General features: G+C 43.9%; 1 protein-coding gene across 1 annotated transcript in view; it reads right to left on the reverse strand.

The window, feature by feature from the left end:
- Positions 1 to 22605, reverse strand: part of SLC45A2 (solute carrier family 45 member 2) — a 31659-nt gene extending 9054 nt beyond the window's left edge. Inside the window, exons 1-6 of the mRNA XM_073343692.2 lie at positions 22167 to 22605; positions 21119 to 21295; positions 12882 to 13204; positions 7504 to 7647; positions 5771 to 5894; positions 3113 to 3318 (exon numbers count right to left, since the gene is read on the reverse strand). Of these exons, the coding sequence (XP_073199793.1) occupies positions 3113 to 3318; positions 5771 to 5894; positions 7504 to 7647; positions 12882 to 13204; positions 21119 to 21295; positions 22167 to 22548 (1356 nt within the window). The 5' untranslated portion in view covers positions 22549 to 22605. The remainder of the gene's footprint in view (positions 1 to 3112; positions 3319 to 5770; positions 5895 to 7503; positions 7648 to 12881; positions 13205 to 21118; positions 21296 to 22166) is intronic.
- Positions 22606 to 23218: the final 613 nt, after the last annotated feature.

The raw sequence follows: 23218 nt of genomic DNA on the forward strand, positions 1-23218 counted from the left end.
TGGCCTCCTCCCAACACCTTCTTTATCCTCACCAGAGGACCTTCCTCCTGGTGTCTGATAATGTTTGTACACCTCAGTTCTCCAACAGTCTGCGTTCTCACTCTCAGCTCCTAGTGCCTCTTGCTCCCAGCTCCTCACATGCACACCACAAACTGAAGTGAGCTCCTTTTTAAAACCCAGGTGCCCTGATTAGCCTGCCTTAATTGATTCTAGCAGCTTCTTGATTGGCTTCAGGTGTTCTAATCAGCCGGTCTTAATTGTCTCCAGAAGGTTCCTGATTGTTCTGGAACCTTCCCTGCTCCCTTACCCAGGGAAAGCAGACCTACTTAGCCTGGGGCTAATATATCTGCCTTCTGTTACTCTCCTATAGCCATCTGGCCCAATCCTGTCACACTTATCTTACATGACATGAAGGAACTGCTCTGCAGAGTAAGACAATATAATTGAGCATAAGAAATGAAGTCCTTTCAAGGGTTTTCTTTTGGAATTGTATTTTCCACTGTGCAGGCTTGCACGCAGATTCCAAATATTTGTATGGATAATGAGAAGCTATACTATACAGGATAAAAGCAGAGGATGACACACATGCTTCAAGGCATGAACCAACAACTTTCACAGAGGTCAGGAAGAAATGTCACCAATGGTAGGGCATGCCATAATTGTCCACTATGGGATTTCTTGTACCTTCCTCTAAACCATTTGGTGCTGGTCACTCTCAGAGACAGGATGCAAGGCTAAATTTGATCTGGTAGGGCAATTATTTTATTACTAGCATAACAAATACCTTATTTTTGTTTTCAGATAATTTAATGCTGAAGTGCATAAAATTCCATTTCTTTTAACAAATCATTTGTATAAAACTTTTAGTTAACAAAGCTATTTACGTTTCCTTACATGTTTTGGTTATATACTTTAGGGACTCAGCTGCATCCTCAGCTAGCATACACTGGCCCAGCTCCACTGAAGTAAATAGAGCTTCACTGATTTATACAAGATGAGGATCTGACCCTCAGTCTTGCTTGCAGTAACAGAGTTGTGCACAGACCTAGCTTGTAAAACTGATTATGTATGTCGTATATGATTGATTGGTATGATAGCAGTTCTGGGAGCCCCAATCAGAGATTAGAGCCCCTTTGTGCTAAACACTGTTCAAATATGTACCATACCTCGGTTTAAATAACATGTGATCATAAACAAATGCCATTCTCAGAATGCTGAATGTTTTCCCCTCCTGCTCATGGGGAAATGTAGTCTAGTGGTTAAAGCACAAGATGGAACCACAGCTTGTAGGTTATATTTGCACTCCATCTTTGACTACTTATGTGGTAAGTCACTTAGGGCTTGTCTACACATGGAGTTATCCTGGAAAAGCTATTCCACTCTAAATTCATACCCAACCTTATATCAAAATGACTGTCTTGTGTGGACAAGCTCTTAAGATACAATCCTGCAAGGAGCTCTGTATGGACAATCAGCCTGTCTACCTAAAAGTATCCCAATGTCAGAGAGCAAGGGACTCCCTGATATCTGGTAGAGAGTTTCAGCTGGTGTGACCAGTTCAGTGTACCCCAACTCTTTAATGTAATAAACTGTATATGTATCATGGAAGGTATCACTGGAAAACCAACAACACACTGATAATTAATATTCTTGTGTGGACTATGCACAGTAAATGCTTAAGGGCCCATACAAACATGAAGAAAATGTGAGACTAAAATCTGTTTACCAGATAAGTCTGGGGAGTTTCTCCCAGACCAAAGACAAGCCAACACCTCCAGCCAGGTATCATTGGAATCGATTGACAATCACATGTCAAGTGGCCATTCATTTGCAGCAGAGGGGGCAGAAACAGATTACTTTGCATTATAGCAAACAACATCGGGGAAGAAACCAGCATGGAATGTCCTTAGCCACCAGATTCCATGTCTCCTTCCTCACAGCTTGAATTAACTTTATTGGGGGGGGGGAGTAACCTTCAGAAGAATACATTTCAAGGGTTCACTGGACTATAAAAGGCGGGGGGGCAAAGATCCTCAAATGAGCTGTCACCTAAGAAGACACAGGAACCAAGCACTTTGGGCTTTGTGGGAGATCCTGACCAAGGGGTAGGTCAGCCATCTTGCTGGAAGAAAGTGTGAGAAGAACCTTACTTTGAACCAAAACTGTAGTTTTGGTAAGCCTGAGTCACTGGAAAGCTTATTTTTACTTTAGTTCATTTGTAACCCTTTCTAACTTTATTCCTTCTACTTGGTATCACTTAAAATCTTATCTCCTTTAGATAATAAACTTGTTTTACTTGTAAACTAAGCCAACCCAGTGTTTTGTGTGAATCAAGGTGATTGTTAACTCCAGTTAAAGTGATAAGCTGAGCAGTTTGTCTCTTTAGAGGAGCAAACAAACCGTAATATTTCTCTGAATGGTCCAGGAAAGGGCTGGAAATTGCAAAGCACAGGGTTTGGGGAAAAGTTGGGACTGGGAGCATGTTGGAGTCACTTGGCTAGTAGTGACCAAGGCTGGTGGAGACCAGAGCATAGTAGGCTACTGGAATTAGGGTTGCTGAACCGGAGTGGCTTAATACACAGACACTCCGTGCAATGCCTGTCTGCTGCCTACTAGTGACCAGGCTGGGAGCCAGAGCAGCAGAACATTTAAGGCACCCAGGGTTACAGGTCAGGCAGTGACATAATCCCTCACTAGTCTGGATTGTGCCCCACAACATGACAGACACCCTTTGCAGAAACCCATTGATTCAGTGGGGTTCCATGCAGACACATGGGTTTGCCTGTGTTGAGTGACTTGCAGGATTGGGGCCTCAGCCTCAGTTCCCTAAACTGATTCAGGCCTTCCCTCTCTCACAGAGTTGGCACAAACTTCATTTATGTTTCTCAAGTTCTTTGAGATGTTCAGGTGACTTTATAATGGCAAATGATTTGTAATATTAGCATTGTTTATCACCACACTCTTGAAGCTCTGTACATTTGAAACTCCACCTCCCTCCATGACACCTGTGCTGCCACAAATAATCTGAAATGAAAATAAAGCCCCTTCTCCCATTAAAATGGACAAAACAAGGCAAATACCAATTCCTTCTTTACCTAGACATTAAACTCACCTCTTCCTCCCTGTGATATTCTGCAATGAGGTTGAACGGGACAGTATACAGAGTGCTGGACATGACTCCAAAGAGCGAGCACAGAGCCAGAGTAGAATATACCTTGGGAAACAGTCCAATAAACCCAGTGCCTATCCCAAAAAGCAGGTATCCAATGAAATAAAGTCCCTTTAATCCTACATAAGGCAGAAGAGCTTTTTGCAAATCTGTGAAAAGAAAGGGGGGAAGGGGGGAAACTGTTGAGACTAAAAATAACCCAACCTAGTAATTGCAATAGTATTTCTTCCAAGCATTTAATTATAAGAGAATCTCTTTGACAAGCTGGGATGAAGACAAACAGATCCACAGTTTGACATCAGGAGCATTTGACATCAGTTTTAGACATTCCTGTTGGAGTTGAAGGCGGTATTACACAAATATCTGCAATTGAGAGCCAAGAGGAAAGGATCCACACAGGATTACAATAAGGCCATTTTATTAGATGCATAGTTCAGCCCCCCAAAAGTCTACTCACTTTTTTGCCTACAGAGAAAGTGAAAGCTTTTTTAATGTTTTTTTTTTATATATTATTCCCTTATCACCATGCCAAGGGCTAGTAAGCAGATTTTTGGCCCTGGGCTAACACATTTACACAATGATATTGCAGGGTGAGATTCATTTTTATCGCAAGGTCTTGCAATACACTGTGATGACTTTCTCTTGTGAGGAGCACAGGTGGGGAGAGGCCATGAAGAGATGGGCGACAGCTGCAGGATTGCTAGGTGAAACAAAACCTTAGAACTATCCTCAGCATATCCATTCTATCTCCAGCATTCGCCTTTGGGGTCATTTTTAATACTTATGGGCCACCTCTCCTGTTGAATAGTACCTCACTCCCTGAGTAGTCCCACTGCAATGGAATGAAAACTTGGGCTCAGAGCCACAAAGGGTAGGCACCTAAATCCCAGATTTAGGGTTTGGGCATCACTGTAATCCACAAAACCCCGTTCAGCTGCTACCTAACCTTGTAGGCCCCTGAACTCACTCGGCACTTACATTTCTGCTGTAAAAGTTCCCTAGGAGCCTGGACATTCGCACTGCTGCATCACTGTAGTTGACTGGACACCTCTCTCATACCTAAGCTTCAGTGCAATCCATGGACTGTAGGAAGGCACATGCTCCTCTGCCTACCTTGCCTGTGGGGCCCAATCTGGTAGTCATGCTCAGATAAATAGAGTCCCTGGACCCTAGGTCTCCCACCTCCTAGGTGTATGCCCTAACCACCAGGCTAGTGTCATTCTCCTTCTCTGGCACAGATGCTGGAGCTAGGAGTGCAGGGGGTCCTGCAGCACCCCCAGCTTGAGGCAGTTTCCATCATATACAGGGTTTACAATTTGGCTCAATGGCTCTCAGCACTCCCACTATACAAATTGCAGGGTCTACGTAGCTACACGCTGTAGTGGAAAGCAGGCTGTGTCCACACTCACTGCGGCGTGTAGCTACAGGGGTCAGTGAAAGGCTCTGGCGGGGGGGAAGAACGACACAGGAAGCTGCCGGAGCTTTTCCCTGCTGCCTCCTCTCTGCCAGAGCCTTTCCCTGCTGCTAGAGTCTTTCACTGCAGTGGGGAAAGGGGCCAGCAGCTCCCTGCAACAGGAAAAGGCTCTGGCGGTGGGGAGGCAGTGGGACACTACATTGCTAAAAATAGCAATGTAGGTGGCAGAAGCACTGCATGGCCATGCGGAGAGCCACGTAGGGCACACGCCCTAAGGTTCTGGCGCGTCGTCACACTACTCAGCTAAGCAGTGCCCATCAGCTACACTGTTATTGATACCCAGGCTAGAAGGGCGTGCAGCATCGGGACTCAACACGCCGCTATACGTGGACATAGTCTCTCTCTTTGACCCAGTGACTCAAAGTCTTTATCCAAAGTGGAACAGCTTCAAACTGGAGAGAAAGAGGATGCCCCACATCAGAATAGCTAATAGCCCTGTAGATAGAGCGCCTCTCCTGAGAGGTGGGAGACCCCTGTTCAGATCCTTTCTCCACCTTAGGCAGAGAAGGGGTTTGAACCTGGGTCTTCCACATCCCTAATCACTGGGCTGATGGTTATAAAGTGGGCAGCAACAGCACCACCATCCCTCCTTCTTCTGTGGAGTTAGGTGCATAAGCCACCTGACTTTAGGAGGGGAGGGTCCCAATCATGGACCAGGTGCCTTTCTCTGAGCGAAAGGTGAGGCTTAAGACCCACCCCTCTTGTCAGCATCTCCCATTAGCTAGCTAAGGTGCCGGCTCTTTTGAATCACAGTTTATCTCTCCCCATTCATTGTATAGGAAGTCTGCACATCAGGCTCAGGCTTTGTGGATCCCATTTTTGTTCCTGTGATTTGCTAGATGCTCAAAAGTTAGGCATTGCCATGCCGAGGTCCCTTTGTGAATTTGGTCCTTGTAATATCTCTGAAAGGTTTTAATATTAAAAAACAGTAGATATTCTCTCTCATCGACGGAAGTTGGTCCAATAAAAGATATTACCTCACACACCTTGTCTCTCTAATGTCCTGGGATCAACACAGCTACAATAACACTGCACAAAGTAGATTTTTTTTTTAAACATGGGAAACGATGTACAGTATCAAACCCATTCTAAAACACAAGTGCCAGAGTACATTCCCAGGTACTTACAGGAATAGAGCGATGAAGAAATTGCATTGATGCACATGCCCCAACATCCAATCTCTACTCCTCTTTCATAGGTAAGGTAAGCGGTGGAGTTATGTGGTGCATAAGGATTTCCGTGGTATACTATCTGAAATACACAAAGTGCAGGTGAGTGCTCTGCATTCACGTAGAGTCTCAGGTCCAAAGGAACCTGAGTTCCCAGTGTAGGACCTAATACGCTTCAGGCAGGGAGAGAACTAGAGACCAATCACACAACTCTCTGTAGCCTTCAAGCTGTGCACGACCATGCACTCTGTTTTTCTTTTCTTCTTTCCCTTCTCATTTCCATTTTCCTCCCTATTATTTTCTAACCTGTTCTTGCCTCTTCCCACCCACTGAGACTCTCCCTCCCTCCCAGATTTCCACCATCTCTCTCTTCCTCTTCTCAAGTTCCTCTCCCTTTTCCTTATCTCCCTCAGCTAGCTCCCCACAGTCATTCTCAGACTTGCCTTGTGTCCTACCCTTCCTGTTGCCCTCTTCTTCTCTCTGGATTATCTGTTCTCTAAGGCTCTGTTTTCTCCTTTTTCTCACTTTGCCTTTTGCTTCCTTTCTTCCTTGTCCTCCTCCCCTCCTCTCTTCCCAATCTGTCCCTCCCCTTTTTCAACCACTTATCTCCCTTCACTTGCCTACAGTCAGTCATTCTCAGTCCCTCTCTGCTGCAGTCATTCATTCTCTCTCTCAGACTCATCCTTACACTCACTCACCTATACATACTCTTCCTTCCATTCATTCTCTGTCACACTCATTCTCTTATTCACCTCTCACCCATTCTCTCCCATGCTGCCGTATATTCACATGCACATTCCCTGGGAAACTCACACTCCCTCTCCCCTAGTGACACCTAGCAAATGGTTGGGGGCCAGAAGAAAACAGGCTGCTGGGTGGGAGGTGTTGGGATAAGCAGTGGGAAGGGCAGCGGCTGCTGGGGGTGTAGTCAGGAGCCTGACTGAAAAGAAGCAGCTGGGACCAGAGAGGCAAGAAGACAGGAGAACCACATGGGTAGGGTAGAGCACGGGGAGCCCCTGGTTTGGAAACTGCTTGGAGGAAGGGAGAGCCCCAGGGGCCCTGAAGGGAAGGAATCACTGATGGCAAGGAGCTGATGTCATGCTCCAGAGAAGGCATCACAGCACAGTCTAGAGGACATGGCAGGGGAAGCCTGTTCATAAAGGGGGCAAGAGGGCTGAGCTGCAGAGGGTTGTACTGCCGTAGAGAAGCTTTTCTGTTGTGCTTCCAGATGAAGGGTGCACATGGTGACTGCTACTCCAGTGCACCACAGCAGAGCCTATTACAAAGCAGCAGCAGGTCTCTAATTAGCACACCTTCAGTGAACAGCCTTACAGTCAAAGCAGAGAACGGGTGTGTTTGCAACAGATCTCTGTGCTTTGTTCTAAATAGTCACATGGGAACGGATGTCCTTGCAAGTTCCAGGAAACATGATTAAAATCATTATTTCATCTCTTGTAGCCAAATGTGCATCAAAAGGCAGGAGGGCTTTCCTCCCTCCCCCTCTGCTACCTGACAGATCTAGTTCTATAATGAGGACCTGAGGGCATTCATCTGTCCTTTACAAAACTCTCAGTCAGTTGTTCTAGCAGTTACTGACCCTGACATCATTGTCATAGCATAGGCAAGTGCTTAAAACAATCCCATGAGAAGATTATTTTGGGGGGATGTGAGGAGATGTGTACATATCTTACCTGTCCCATGAAGTCAGTGAAGAAGAGCATGTTGGAAAGGAAAGCTGTCCACCCGATGAGGTGGCTGATGCACAGACAGCGATAGTGGGAAGGCATGCTTAAAACTGCCTTCAGGAGGCATTTAATGGTCATCCGTGTCTGAACCTAGAAGGAAGCAATTAACAACAAACAACAACAACAGGGTTGCTGCTTTGAAAACTAACAAAACAGCTGACAGCAGGTCAGCAAGACCTCAGCTTTTTTCAGTTCTGGGCCTTTTCCATTTGTTTCACTAGGAAGGGTCACTGCAATCTTGACGGTCCCTTTGTTAAGTTCAGTAACTACATATTTGTACCTTTCTTTTCTATTTGGTATCAGCAGAACTAGTGCATTGGTTAGCTGGCATTTAAGGAAGTCAATGGACAGACTCACAATGACTTTGATGGGAGCTGGAGTAGCCCAATACGGTAAAGTCTTTCTTGATATTAATATTACTATTTATTTCCAAATTTTCTGTCAAACTGTTTTTTAGCAGAAGATTGGGTTTTCGACTAAATGGAATTTTTCACAAAGTGTCAGAATTCACTTTTTCCTTGAAAAACTGAATAGCAGAAAATGAAATGTTTAATCTGAAAGTCAAAATATTTCTATTGTGAAATGCTACAGTGGTGCCTCATGGGAGTCGTAGTTCAGGTGCCTCAGGTGTTCCCATTCTCCTCTATGGACTGGTCTCCCCACCCAGACTTCAGCTCCCATCACACATTGCTGCCACGTTGCCTGTATACATCACCTCACCTTGAGGGGACACCACGATGCCTCATGGGACATGAAGTATAACCAGGGAGCTTGGCTTATAGAAAACAACGAGAGCACAGGGTACCTGAATTACAGTGTCCATGAGGCACCATGGTGGCAGTTCAAAATTTAAATATTTTGGGTTTGGCCAAAATATTTTCCCCAAAACTCAAAATGTTCCATAGGGGAAGAAAAAACAAACCATTTTTCTGAACAGCTCTATTTATTTGTATTACAGTGGCACCTAGGGCCCCAACTGAGATCACGGATCCATTGTGCATTCAAGCACTGTACAAGTACACAATGAGAAAAAGTCCCTGGCCTGAAGAGCCTACAACACAGGGCAGATTGTGTTAACTTTATTTGTGTTGAGTAGTGTCTTATATCACAAATAACCAATGGAACTACCCAATGAGTGAGATACTACTCAGCATAGGTGTCACAATTTAGCTCTAAATAGACAAGAGGTGACAAATGGTGGGAGAAAGAAATATTATTATCCCATTTGACAGACGGAGAATTGAGGCACAGAGAGATTAAATGTCTGGCCCAAGCTTACACAATTTGTGGCAAAGCTTGAACTGAACCCAGATCTCCTGAGTACCAGTCCAATGCCATAACTACAAGACCATTTACAAAGAGAGGTTTTCTTACAGTCCACCTACAAAAACTGTTTTATGTGAATCTGAAATAGACTTTATGTTATAGGCATCAGTACCGTGGTTTATTTGTTTGTACAATGCAGAGCACTGTATTGGTGGGCACTAAATAATAAAACCCATGAATTTACCAAACAGCCAAAGGTTAGGCAATTAGGTTTGGCTAAAATAATCTTTCCCTCACTTATGTTTCTCCTGAAATCTTTGTAGCTAATTAAAAAACTTAAGTGGGCCAAAATCTGCCCTTTCATGTGAATGGTTGGGCGGGGTGGCAGGCAAATTGGAGTTCTTGGGGAGGAGACATCTTCCCCTCTCCCCCACCTTTTGCAGAAGGGTTGGCAAAGCTGGATACCATTGTAAAATACAGTGACTGCAGTAGTATGTGAAAGATGGTGGAGTGAAACACTAAATAAACTGCACCGTGGTATCTTTTATAGAAAAGGTCTCTGAGCAGTCTGTGCAAAGCAAAGAGGACAGGAGCCATGGGGCCCCATCACATGCACCTAAATGTGACCTGTTTTTCGAAAGCACCAAACACTCAGCAGGTCTCAATGAAATCAATTTGAAGTCAATGGGATTATTCATGGGGATAAGTGCTACTCATTATGGCTAAGGGTTACAGAAGCAGGCCCTAAACGATCTGGCAACGAGTTGGAGGACAAGCATTCAGTCCAGATGTCTAATTCATATTATAACAGTTTGTCATAAATATAAAGGGAAGGGTAACCACCTTTCTGTATACAGAACGATAAAATCCCTCCTGGCCAGAGGCAAAATCCTTTCACCTGTAAAGGGTTAAGAAGCTAAGATAACCTCGCTGGCACCTGACCAAAATGACCAATGAGAAGACAAGATACTTTCAAAGCTGGAGGGGGGGGGCGGAACAAAGGGTCTGTCTGTCTGTGATGCTTTTACCGGGAACAGATCTGAAATGCAGCTCAGAACTCCTGTAAAAAATTAGTCAACAATCTAGCTAGAAATGCGTTAGATTTTCTTTTGTTAAATGGCTGTTAAAATAGCTGTGCTGAATGGAATGTATGTTCCTGTTTTTGTGTCTTTTTGTAACTTAAGGTTTTGCCTAGAGGGATTCTCTATGTTTTGAATCTGATTACCCTGTAAGGTATTTACTATCCTGATTTTACAGAGGTGATTCTTTTACTTTTTCTTTAATTAAAAGTCTTCTTTTAAGAACCTGATTGCTTTTTCATTGTTCTTAAGATCCAAGGGTTTGGGTCTGTGTTCACCGATGCAAATTGGTGAGGATTTTTATAAGCCTTCCCCAGGAAAGGAGGTGTAGGGCTTGGGGGGATATTTTGGGGAAAAGACGTCTCCAAGTGGGCTCTTTCCCTGTTCTTTGTTTAAAACGCTTGGTGGTGGCAGCATAGGGTTCAAGGACAAGGCAAAGTTTGTACCTTGAGGAAGTTTTTAACCTAAGCTGGTAAGAATAAGCTTGGGGGTCTTTCATGCAGGTCCCCACATCTGTACGCTAGAGTTCAGAGTGGGGAAGGAACCTTGACACAGTTCAATCACCATGAAGAACCATGAGTTTAGTCAAAAGATTCATAATAAATACTGAAAGTGTATGATTGCTTTTAAGGTATCTAATCTTGGAACAACACACCAGCATTAATTAGATTAGCTAATTCACTGGTAGCCCTTAAAAAACAAAGTAATTGCTTTTTGCAAAAATTATGTTAACAGAACTGCTTCTCTTTTAGTGAAAGGTCTTTATAAAGCAATTTGCAAGTGCTTTTTTAGTTTATATAGTATTTCCAATTTTGTAAACGTAGGGTTTTTTTTAGTGTCGTTCAAGGATCGGTGTTGAACTCTCACAAATTTTCACAGAAGCTTTCAGCAACGTCAATTTATATTTGATATAGAACACAAATCAGTTGAAGAGGGAATTGCAAAGATAATCCAAGCCTGTCTCATTGAAAGCACACCAACCTGGCTTCAGGTTGATACCTCTTGCAGAGACAATAAATATGCAAGAGCATGGTCCTTAGACTAGAACAAATATGAGCCTCAAGTGGTGCTTGTTTAGAAATAAAATATAAAAGGGGGACAGAACAATAGGAAGCTAAGTGGTTTAGCAGTGGTAGTAAATGAACTTGGAAAACATTCAGTGGATATGGCATGAGACAGACAGAAGATGTGTCTCTAGGGAGGCACTGGAGTGGTACACACATCTGTGGCAAGGCGAGGGTGTCTGGACTGATACTGCTAAGCCAGGCACATCAAAGAAACATGAGATGCATAAGAATGCTATGAGTCAGGTGGAGGAAAGGAAGATGACACAGAGACACAAGACCCTCAATACCAGCATCTGGGTCTCTGGCAAGCTGCTCAACTGAATGGTTAGAGAGGAAGACAGTGAAACAGCAAGAAAAGACAGGTTGGTTTTTCTGAAGTATCATGTGTGATTGATTCACTGGCATTAGCTTGTGTGGTGAGAGGCTAGCTGTATTATGCAGCTTGATTATCATGTTCTTACGTGACCCGCTTTCTCTATTCTCAATAAATCTCCCTTTCTGAGCACTTCTGTGGCCAAAGGGAGTGGTGGGTGTTTGGCACCTTGGACACTCTGGTGAGCAATGGCGGTGAAGGATGTTGACTGCTGCAGCTGGGCTAAAGGGATGGCAGGGGTAAAGCCGGGAGACATTGTAATGTATAAGTTCCATAATTCTGACAAATTACTTATTTGTTGTTTGTCTCTTTCTTTTTGTCTTCCCTCCAAGCAGGGCCTATCATCCATTCTATGTTCATTCAGTTCCTAGCACAATGGGGCCTCAAGGTGCTAGCGGAATATAAACAAATAGTAATACACCTAAAATCAGGCCACTTTTATTTAGGAACCTAAATGAGGATTTGGGTACCTAACTTTAAGCACCCGGATCTGAACATTTTGGCCACAGGATTTAGCTAGTTTCCAAAGATTTAAACCAGAGACACTTACACAGAATGGAAGCAAAACAAGCAGCTCACTAACTCAGTACCCGTGGTTAGGAACAAACACACAGATGAGCATTTCATTTTCCTAGGGTACCACAAGAATGCAATGAGGATTCTGAACACTTGTAGTCAATGTAACAGCAAAAACAAAAGCCTGCCTGTCTCCCTTGGCTAGCATTATGCTGGAGATACAATGGTCCCATGGTTTTCAGAGAGAATCATCTCAGCGATTTTCCCAGTTGCCTTGGCTTGAAAAAATGCCTCAATGCAATGTACAAAATGCAGGTGCCAATTTACAACCCTTCAGCACCCGCTCCCGCCTGGGGAACACTGGAGAAGGGATAGGGATAAAGCCCCTAAGTAACAAAACGCAGCAGCCAGTTGTTTGCCACTGACTCACAGGTGGTGTGTCTGATTGAGGAGCAATTACAACACAATCAGTATTGCCAGGATTTACTTTTCCAAGATCTGAATACCATACTTAATTAGAGCAGTGAACACAGGTATTTTGCCTTTGGTGCTTCCATGTGTATGTGCCATTGACTTCAACAGGAGCTGTTCATAGGTATTGGAGCGCAGCTGGGTTTCTAGTTCTTTCTACACAGTATGGTGTTAAAGCTCATTATGAAGTGGTATACTGCTAACCTCATCTGGAGAAATATTGGGAAACAGTGGCTAAGAAATTTGCCTGATCTTATATAATTAATCCATGGAAGGGTCTAGAATAGAAAACCCAGATTTCCTGCTCCTCAGTTGCCTTCCCTAAGCACTAAACAATGCTGCCTGTCCTGTAGTTTTCACCAATCTGGCTGATAATGACAAACTGAAGAAAAGTAACTCTCTCTAGAAGAATGCTACTGCTTCCATGTTACTTTTCTAGAGGACCTGAGGGTCTTGCTGATCACGTCACCTGCCATTGCATCATAGGCTCCAGGCTTGTAGTATGGCTATGACCTTCCCCAAATGGAATGTTACCGGCTACAAAACAATTACCTGTGTCTGTGGTGTTTCGGTGGATTTCCCCAACTCAGATAAAGTCTTTTTTTCAGCATATCCTGGTTTTAGATAACCATTGTTGACACTCTCGATGGAACCATATGCAGAGGGTCCATCCACTTTCAGCAAGAGCTTAGTTTCTGTACTGTCATCTCTGAGAGGGGCTTCGGGAATGCTGCACAAGTGTACAGTAAGACAGATTAGGAAAACCAAAGCCGCAATGATGCACATCGCCTGGAATTCCGATCCCAAAAATCTTCCTAGTACAGAATTCCCCCAGTCCATAGCACCTGTTAGGTAACCTAGGGCACCACCCAGACCTGGAGAGAGAAAGAAAGAAAACTCCACTGTCATTTAGTAAAAACAAAGCAAAAACCTAACCTCTAATAAGTTACTGAAGAATTATTATTAAGATGTCACAATATCTATGAGGGAATTCCCGGCATCACAAGAAATTAGAGCTTTTAGTGAATCCCTGTGTGACTGGGTGTATAAACCCCTCACGGGACAGCAAAGGATTCAAGAGCAGTTCTGGGCTCAGGAGGCCCCACTCCTCCGTTGGTGGTGAGTGGGTTTAAAGGGGAGCTGGCCAGCTCAGTTGGGGGTGAACAGAACAGGGGGAAGGACCAGCTCTGGAGGATGACGCAGCCAGACCCAGACCGGGAGGAGGAGCGTCAGGGGGCAGTAGCTCTTATGGGCTGGAGATGGGTGGGCAACCCATGAGGTAGGACATGAGGTTTGCCAGGACAAACTGCAGCCTGCTGCAGGGAAGGGGGAGCTAGGAAGTGACTCAGGGAGGCACCCCAGGGTAAAAGGCATGGGACAGGCCTTGCAGGGCTCTGGATTGGAACCTGGTGGAGCAGAAGGGCCAAGGTTCCCCTACTCCCCTAGCGCAACCGCTAGGTGGGGTGACCATGAGAGACTACAACCACAAGGCGGGGTGACCACCAGACACTGCAACCACAAGGCCATGGGCTCTGGACTCATTCACACCCTGGCATAGATAGTTATCAAGTCATGACATGAAACAGCTTCCTAAATTCTAGTTCGTCTGGATATAGAAATCCAAATGCTTACACAATAGCTTGTTGTTGTTTTTAAAAAATGAAATGATTTAATGTTCATAAGAGATGCTGAATTGACAGCCCTGGGTACAAAGTCCTCCCATAAGCAGTACAGGCTCCCTCACACCCCACCCCAATGTTCTTCAAGCCTGATTTGGAGGGAGCATTTCAAGAGGCTGAGATGGGAGATCATTCCCTATGGTCCATTCAGCCCCAGTCCTGTAGACTGAGAGTGCCATGATCTGAATTAAATCTAATACTAGCACAATAAGCATTGTATCCATCACATTCCTAAATGGTGAGTTAGTTGCAGAAGTGCGAGGATATGTTTTTAATAATCAGTTGTTGCTCCAGCAGCCGCTTCCTTCCACTGCATTTTGCTACCACACAGGCAGTCACACCACACAGCTAACAAAGGGGAAAACAAAAACCACCCATTAAAATAAAGGCTGTATTGGCAGCTGCTACTTCATGCCCTGTGGCACGCAGGCACTTAGATCTACATGTGTGTTTAGTCTCCCTTTCAGTTTTTGATTTTTATTGAAATTGTCAAGGTTCCTTCCCCACTCTAAACTCTAGGGTACAGATGTGGGGACTAGCATGAAAGACCCCCTAAGCTTATTCTTACCAGCTTAGGTTAAAAACTTCCTCAAGGTACAAACTTTGCCTTGTCCTTGAACCCTACACTGCCACCACCAAGTGTGTTAAACAAAGAACAGGGAAAGAGTCCACTTGAAGACGTCTTTCCCCCAAAATATCCCCCCAAACCCTACACCCCCTTTCCTGGGGAAGGCTTGATAAAAATCCTCACCAATTTGTACAGGTGAACACAGACCCAAACCCTTGGATCTTAAGAACAATGAAAAAGCAATCAGGTTCTTAAAAGAAGACTTTTAATTAAAGAAAAGGTAAAAAAATCACCTCTGTAAAATCAGGATGGTAAATACCTTACAGGGTAATCAGATTCAGAACATAGAGAATCCCTCTAGGCAAAACCTTAAGTTACAAAAAGACACAAAAACAGGAATATACATTCCATTCAGCACAACTATTTTACCAGCCATTAAACAAAAGAAATCTAACGCATTTCTAGCTAGATTACTTACTAAATTTTTACAGGAGTTCTGAGCTGCATTTCTGATCTGTTCCCGGCAAAAGCATCACACAGACAGACAGACCCTTTGTTCCCGCCCCCCTCCAGCTTTGAAAGTATCTTGTCTCCTCACTGGTCATTTTGGTCAGGTGCCAGCGAGGTTATCTTAGCTTCTTAACCCTTTACAGGTGAAAGGGTTTTGCCTCTGGCCAGGAGGGATTTTGTAGCACTGTGGACAGAAAGGTAGTTACCCTTCCCTTTATATTTATGACAGAAATAAATAAGATGACTTAATTGGGACAGCAGCCGGGTTTGAAACCAAGATCTTCAGAGCTAAAAGCAAGAACCGCCTCTTCTGGAGCTAATGTGGTAACACTAACAGGGATGGACACATTGAGTGAAATCATGGCCCTGCTGAATTCAGTGGGAGTTTTTCCATTGACTTCAGTAATGCCAGAATTTCACCTGTGTAAGAATAACAAGAAATTAAACTGACTTCAAGCAGTGGAGACTTGGGTTAAGAACTGAAGGTGCCAGGTTCAAACCCACAAACAAATAAATTACATTTTCACTTCTTTAAGGGCCTTCCTTCTGGGAATTTCAATGCATTCGTAAACATCAATGAATTTAGCCCAACATTATGCCAACATTTTTATGGCTGACTTAGAACAACGCTTCCTCGGCTCTTGTCCCCTAACACCCTTACTCTACTTGCGCTACACTGATGACATCTTCATCATCTGGACCCATGGAAAAGAAGCCTTGAGGAATTCCACTAGGATTTCAACAATATTCATCCCACCATCAAGCTCAGCCTGGACCAGTCACACAAGAGATCCACTTCCTGGACACTACAGTGCAAATAAGCGATGGCCTCATAAACACCACCCTATACTGGAAACCTACTGACCAATATACTTACCTATATGCCTCCAGCTTCCATCCAGGACACATCACATGATCCATTGTCTGCAGCCATGCTCTAAGATACAACCACATTTGCTCCAATCCCTTAGACAGAGACAAATACCTACCAAGCATTCTTGGATCTCTACCAAACATTCTTAAAACTACAATACCCATCTGCTGAAGTGAAGAAACAGATTGCCAGAGCCAGAAGAGTACCCAGAAGTTACCTACTACAGGACAGGCCTGATAAAGAAAGTAACAGAACGCCACTAGCCATCACCTTCAGCCCCCAACTAAAACCTCTCCAGCGCATCATCAAGGATCTACAACCTATCCTGAAGGACAATCCCTCACTCTCACAGACCTTGGGAGATAGGTCAATCCTCACTTACAGACAGCACTCCAACCTGAAGCAAATACTCACCAGCAACTACGCACCACACAACAAGAACACTAACCCAGGAACCTATCCTTGCAGCAAACCCTGTCCACATATCTATTCAAGGGACACCATCATAGGACCTAACCACATGAGCCACACTATCAGGGGCTCGTTCACCTGCACATCTACCAATGTGATATATGTCATCATGTGCCAGCAATGCCCCTCTGCCATGTACATTGGCCAAACTGGATAGTCTCTACGCAAAACAGTAGAGTCAACAGTGTGCCGTTGTTGCCAAGAAGGCCAATGGCATTTTGGGATGTATACGTAGGAGCATTGCCAGCAGATCGAGGGACGTGATCGTTCCCCTCTATTCAACATTGGTGAGGCCTCATCTGGAGTATTGTGTCCAGTTTTGGGCCCCACACTACAAGAAGGATGTGGAAAAATTGGAAAACGCCCAGCCAAGGGCAACAAAAATGATTAGGGGACTGGAACACATGACTTTTGAGGAGAGGCTGAGGGAACTGGGATTGTTTAGTCTGCGGAAGAGAAGAATGAGGGGGGATTTGATAGCTGCTTTCAACTACCTGAAAGGGGGTTCCAAAGAGGATGGATCTAGACTGTTCTCAGTGGTAGCTGATGACAGAACAAGGAGTAATGGTCTCAAGTTGCAGTGGGGGAGGTTTAGGTTGGATATTAGGAAAAACTTTTTCACTAGGAGGGTGGTGAAACACTGGAATGCGTTACCTAGGGAGGTGGTAGAATCTCCTTCCTTAGATATTTTTAAGTCAGGCTTGACAAAGCCCTGTCTGGGATGATTTAGTTGGGGATTGGTCCTGCTTTGAGCAGAGGGTTGGACTAGATGACCTCCAGAGGTCCCTTCAGACCTGATATTCTATGATTCTATGAAAAGAATAAAAGGACACAAATCAGATGTCAAGAATTATAACATTAAAAAACGAGTCGGAGAACACTTCAGCCTCCCTGGACACTCAATTACAGACTTAAAAGTGGCAATTCTTCAACAAAAAAACTTCAAAAACAGACTCCAACGAGAAATTGCAGAACTGGAATTAATTTGCAAACTGGACACCATCAAATTAGGCCTGAATAAAGACTGGGAGTGGATGGGTCATTACACAAACTAAAAACTATTTCCCCATGCTAATTTCCCCCCGTACTGTTACTCACACTTTCTTGTCAACTGTTTGAAATGGGCCACCCTGATTACCTCTACGAAAGTGATTTTTCCTCCTGCTGATAATAGCCCACTTTAATTGAATTGTCTTATTAAAATTGGTAAGGCAACCCCCATCTTTTCATGTACTCTCTCTATATATATCTTCCTACTGTATTTTCCACTCCATGCATCTGATGAAGTGGGTTTTAGCCCACGAAAGCTTATGCTCAAATAAATTTGTTAGTCTCTAAGGTGCCACAAGTACTCCTCGTTATTTTTCCTTTCTAATGTATCTACGCTGGATCCTTCATCAGGATTCAGTCAGAGGCTCCTTTGCCCGTATGAGAGTCCTACTGAGCTTATTGGGACTCCACATAGGAGGAGTCAGATCGAAGCAGATCCCAGTGCAGGCTTAGGGCCTTCATATCTATTTGTATCTCTACCCTTTTTTAAATGGATTCAGACCTGATACAGGGCATGTAACTGCGTGTCTAGTTCTCTATGTATATAAAATCTCCCCACAGTATTTTCCACTGCATGCATCCGATGAAGTGAGCTGTAGCTCACGAAAGCTTATGCTCAAATAAATTGGTTAGTCTTTAAGGTGCCACAAGTCCTCCTTTTCTTTTTGCAGATACAGACTAACACGGCTGCTACTCTGAAACCTGTCTAGAAATACAGTAACATTAGAAGAAAAAATGCTGGTCCAGAGATTATTCATACTAATCTTTGCCATATATACTGAGAGAGTAAAAGATATTTTCATTCTTTACCCACGGAAAAGTATGAAACAGCAGGGATGTTTAATATTCTCTGCTGCCTGTTCTGCTTTTCCATTCATTCATTAACGCTCCTTCCTTTTTTTAGTTGGCAATTCTGTGCACAGTTAAAAGGAATCAATGTTTCCTTTACTAAGAACAAACGTCCATCTCGAGTTAACTAATTTTCCCTCCACTCCTGGATGGGAGAAGGGAGACTGTACTCCAACTTGTGATCAATCTTACACTGTAATAGCTCAACCTAATCATCATTGAGGAATTAGAATTCTGTCTGGCTCTTAATACCAAAATTGACTCCTGCAGATCTCATTCCTGTGAATAATTCTGACTAACATGAGTAATCCCATTGACTTCCATGGCCTGCCTGTGTGAGCAAGGATTGCCTGTATGAGTAAAGGCTGGCAACACTGAGCTCTACAATATATTAACTAATCTGAACCAGAGAGAAAAAACACCAGTATGCACCAACTCATTAACCATTACAATATTCCTATATGCTAGATACTGTAATATGTGGGGTTTCTCCTCTGCTCTACTCAAGTTAGAAAAAATAATCTAGAGATTTCCTCAAAAATGAAAGAGCAGGTATGCAAAGAAACTCTGTAAAATGACAGAGTAAACATTTAAATTTGTGTACCGTTACATTAATGTGTAATCCTTTGCAGAGTAGTGTGATAGGAGTCTATTTTCTTTAGAGGCTGCTAAAATCCAGAGTAGAATTTTCTTTTACTCTAGTTTTGTGTTAAATGATTTCAACCAAAAACACCACATTTTTTTTCCTGAGACAATACCTAGTAATTAGTGAGTCTCCATGAATCAGTTAATGTTTGTAATGTACTCGAAGATGAGAAGCTTCACAGAATGTAATTATTTGATTATTACTACTACTGCCTACAATTTTTGTAAATCAAGCTTTCAGAAAAATCTAAGATCAATAGAAATATTGCCTTGGAAAAAAATTCCAAAGGAAGCTAGTTTTTAAACAAATAAACATTCTTTTGCAGTCCTCACATCCCAAACATGTTAGCACGAGACCAAAAACTTTAAGGGACTATCAACAAAAAGTGAAAACGACTTCACTGATTTTCATTATCCCAGAGGAGAAAAAGGCTAAAGATAATGTGATAAACTCAGGACAGACAGGTTTCAGAGGAACAGCCGTGTTAGTCTGTATTCGCAAAAAGAAAAGGAGTACTTGTGGCACCTTAGAGACTAACCAATTTATTTGAGCATGAGCTTTCGTGAGCTACAGCTCACTTCATCAGATGTTTACCGTTACATTAATGTGTAATCCTTTGCAGAGTAGTGTGATAGGAGTCTATTTTCTTTAGAGGCTGCTAAAATCCGTCTGCTGCAGTTTCCACGGTAAACATCTGATGAAGTGAGCTGTAGCTCACGAAAGCTCATGCTCAAATAAATTGGTTAGTCTCTAAGGTGCCACAAGTACTCCTTTTCTTTTTTCAGGACAGACAGCTGCAAGGGGGGAGGGGGGGGGCAGGGTAGAAAACAGTCCCAGGAGGGATAGGAGTACCAGAAGGGGGCGGGGGGTAACTACAGGTCAATCAGGTTCAGCTGAGAAGAGAGTTCCCTGAGATCAATTAGGATCAGCTGATTCCAACTAAGGGCTGCCTGAGACCTTTTTTTAAACCCTCTATTGTTGGGATAAGCGGGGGAGGGGGAGTCAAGCTGCCAGTAGGCAAGGAACAGCAAGCCTCACCAGGAGGGGGGCTGCATTCCGTCCCATAAGGGAGAAAAAACAACCTAAAAGACTGGCTGAGAGAAGGAGCGGACTGCCCCTGTGCAGCCAAGAGGGACTGTTTTACCCCAAGCCCGTCTCACCAAGGCTAAACAGCTGAGTCTGGTGAGACCAAGAAGGTGCCTTGCCACAATAAATAAATAGCATAAGCAGTTCAAAGTACGTTGCAAATGAAATCCTGTCTCCACTGAAGTCAACAGCAAAGCTACCGCTGACTTCAAAAGGATCAGGAGTTACCTTGAATTTTTAAAATTCTCTTATTTTTTTAGTACTGTACAGTATTATCAGTAGCATAAGGTAAATGTGTTTTACTAACACAGTACAAGGCTCTGATCCTGCAAGCTGATCTATACAGGCAGACCTCCTATGCCGTTACTTACCCCATAATGTGATCTTACTGTTACCATTGTCCTTCCTTTCGCTCCCTTGACTGATTATAACCCTTATTCACTGTGTTATGTTGACTTTAGACTGTGTGCCTTTTGGCACAAGGATTGTATCCTTGCTTGATCTGATCCTAAAATACTTCTGGACACATGAAATATCACAGATGATAATGATTAAGCTGAGAATGTCTTTTTTGAGGAAAATGGTCCTCCCTCTTGTGCAGCATTGAATAAGATTAATATTTGGAGTCTGTTTCCTCACAGATCAGCATCACTCACAAATGAGACTTGCAACTGCACAACTCAGCATTTGGCAATTAGGCAGGGGGGCAGATGGGAGGAATCAAAACAGGCTGCAAAACTCAATATGTCTTTTTTAAAAGTGGGGAAGGGAGAATGTTGGACAACTTTGTTCAGTCACCCTTAACCCTAGGTAGGAATTTTTGCAAATGTCACTTTTCAGTCTATGCCTGGAGCTTTTGGCAGCAGAATCCCTGCAGCTCTAGTCACAAGCTGACCTTTGCCAGAATAAAAGCCCAGCAACAAATCACTCGTGACTGAGGCATAGGATCAGATGATCAGTTCATTCAAGAAGATTAGAAGTGCAGTGAGAGGAAAAAACTGTACCGCTCACTCCCTGCCCCCAGAGACAGTGAGTGAGAGAAGGGGCTCTGCATACCTGTGAGGAGAGCATGGTAATGAAGACCCTTCTCTTTATCCTGATGAGAGCAAACATCAAATAAATATGCTTTGATGGGACCATCGATAAAGTCAGCTGCAAAATCAAAGAGCACTACGCCCAGCATGGTTATGACTATGGCCCAGGTCCGCTGCTTGCCTCGCTCAGGGCTCAAAGCTGCAAAAAGAAAAATAAACTGACTTTTACAACAGCCTCCCTACTTTGCAGTAGTTTATAGACTAAATGCAACAGAGCTGTGATTGTGAGAGTGATATTTTATTTCTCCCTCAGTGCCTGCAAACAGTATCTTCATATGGGCAGACACATCCCAGTTAAACCAGCTCAATGGAAAGCTACCAGCACAGCAGACACGAGTTTCAAGAAATGAACTCTTCTCCTGAATAACCCATTATAATAGCAAAGGTAGCTTTCCACCTGGGCTGCTAAACTTCAATAGCTTACATCCTGAGCTGAAACATAATCGCCTCTAGGATGTTATTCTTACAGAGTTTTGCTCAAGATTTCCAATGCAAAATAATCCCCAAGGAGTTGTTTCTTATCTATTATTCACCAGCACTACACGTTCCTGAATTAAACACAGGCATGAATAATGACTTTATTTGCTATGAACACCAACTCTGGTTTCGAGGTTTTGGAGCAGGGAGGTGGGGAAGGGCAATACTTATTCAGTTGCAGATGTCAGATTTGAACCATACAAATAAAATCTGTCAAATTAAACGAGTCATGTGTTAGCTCTTTAAATCTGTCTGGGCCTGGACATTATTGAGATGAACTTTGAAGCAACCGCACCCACATACAATAAATTGTACTCGCACAGACAGAGTACAGAACAATCTGGCAAATAACAGGCAGCATTAGGGTGGAACCTGGAAAAGATCATGTTGTTCCTCAGTTCTTTCAGTGAGACCTAGTCATGTGATGCTCCTGTTCTCACCTTTATTTACAGACAGAAAAAAACCTCTTTTCTTTCTGGTTCAAGAAGCAGGATGAGCTTTGTCTATTCGCTCAGCACATGCAGCTCACTCACCTGAGACCATCATGTCTCCATTGAGGTACAAAGCCATACCCAGCAACATCATAATGCCCAGAGCCAGGATGTAAGGGCGCCGCTTGCCCCAGCCAGAGGTGCAGTGGTCACTAGCTGATCCCACCACAGGCTGCAGCACAAAGCCCAGGATGGGGCTGATGAGCCACACCAGGCTGTAGAGGCTCTTGGGCAGCCCCACACTGAGCAGCACCGGGGTGACAAAGGCAGCTTCCACTGCATAGCAAAACTCCCGGCCAAGCATGGCCATGCTGTGCATAATCAGCCTGCCCGTGGGCTTTTTGACAGGCTCCACTGATCCCAAGGGGTTTCCTCCTGCCAAGGATTCCAACACAGCTTTTTCCTTCCCTCTGATGCTGTCCATGCCAGCAATTCACAGCTCAGATGGTGGTGGAAGTCCCCGACTGAAATCCTGTTTCATTAAAGTCATTGGACTAGCTAAGCCTGAAGTTCCTGTAAGTGGCTCAGAGAAGGTTTGTTCTAGTTCTGGATGACAGGGAGCCTGGCTCACATACTGAGAGGGAAAGGTCTGGGGTGGAGGAGGGGCTCACATACTTTCCTGCCTCTAAGATCACAAGTTAGGAAAGGAGGGGGTGGGGAAGTGTATGTGAAGATTAGCAGAACTGAGCTTCTGGCTATCTGGAGAGCTCCCAACTATCCATGAGTGAAGGATTATCTTTCCAAGGAAAGAAGAGATAATGGGTGCCCATGTCTCGTGTGCTGGGGCATAGGTTTGGCCTAAAAACAAAACTACTTTTACTGCTATAAGGCACTTATGATACAAAGCATGTAGGCCCACATCCTTCCATTCAGCAAACAGCCTGAATACTGGGTTGTGTGCTCATTCTCCACGGTAGTGGGAAGCCTGCTGAATAGCTGTAAAGTCACTTACGCTACTATGGGCCTAACATGCCCCCTCCAGAGATCCAGAGAAGAAGGATCCACAGAGCCATCTCCACTGTTCCTTTGACAGAGAACTGCTCCAGAACAGAGCTCCGTGTCAGATAGGTATTGTGCATGTCCTGCACAGTCCT

The sequence above is a fragment of the Lepidochelys kempii genome, chromosome 5 (genome assembly GCF_965140285.1).
Source record: "Lepidochelys kempii isolate rLepKem1 chromosome 5, rLepKem1.hap1, whole genome shotgun sequence".
Taxonomy (NCBI): Eukaryota; Metazoa; Chordata; order Testudines; family Cheloniidae; genus Lepidochelys; species Lepidochelys kempii.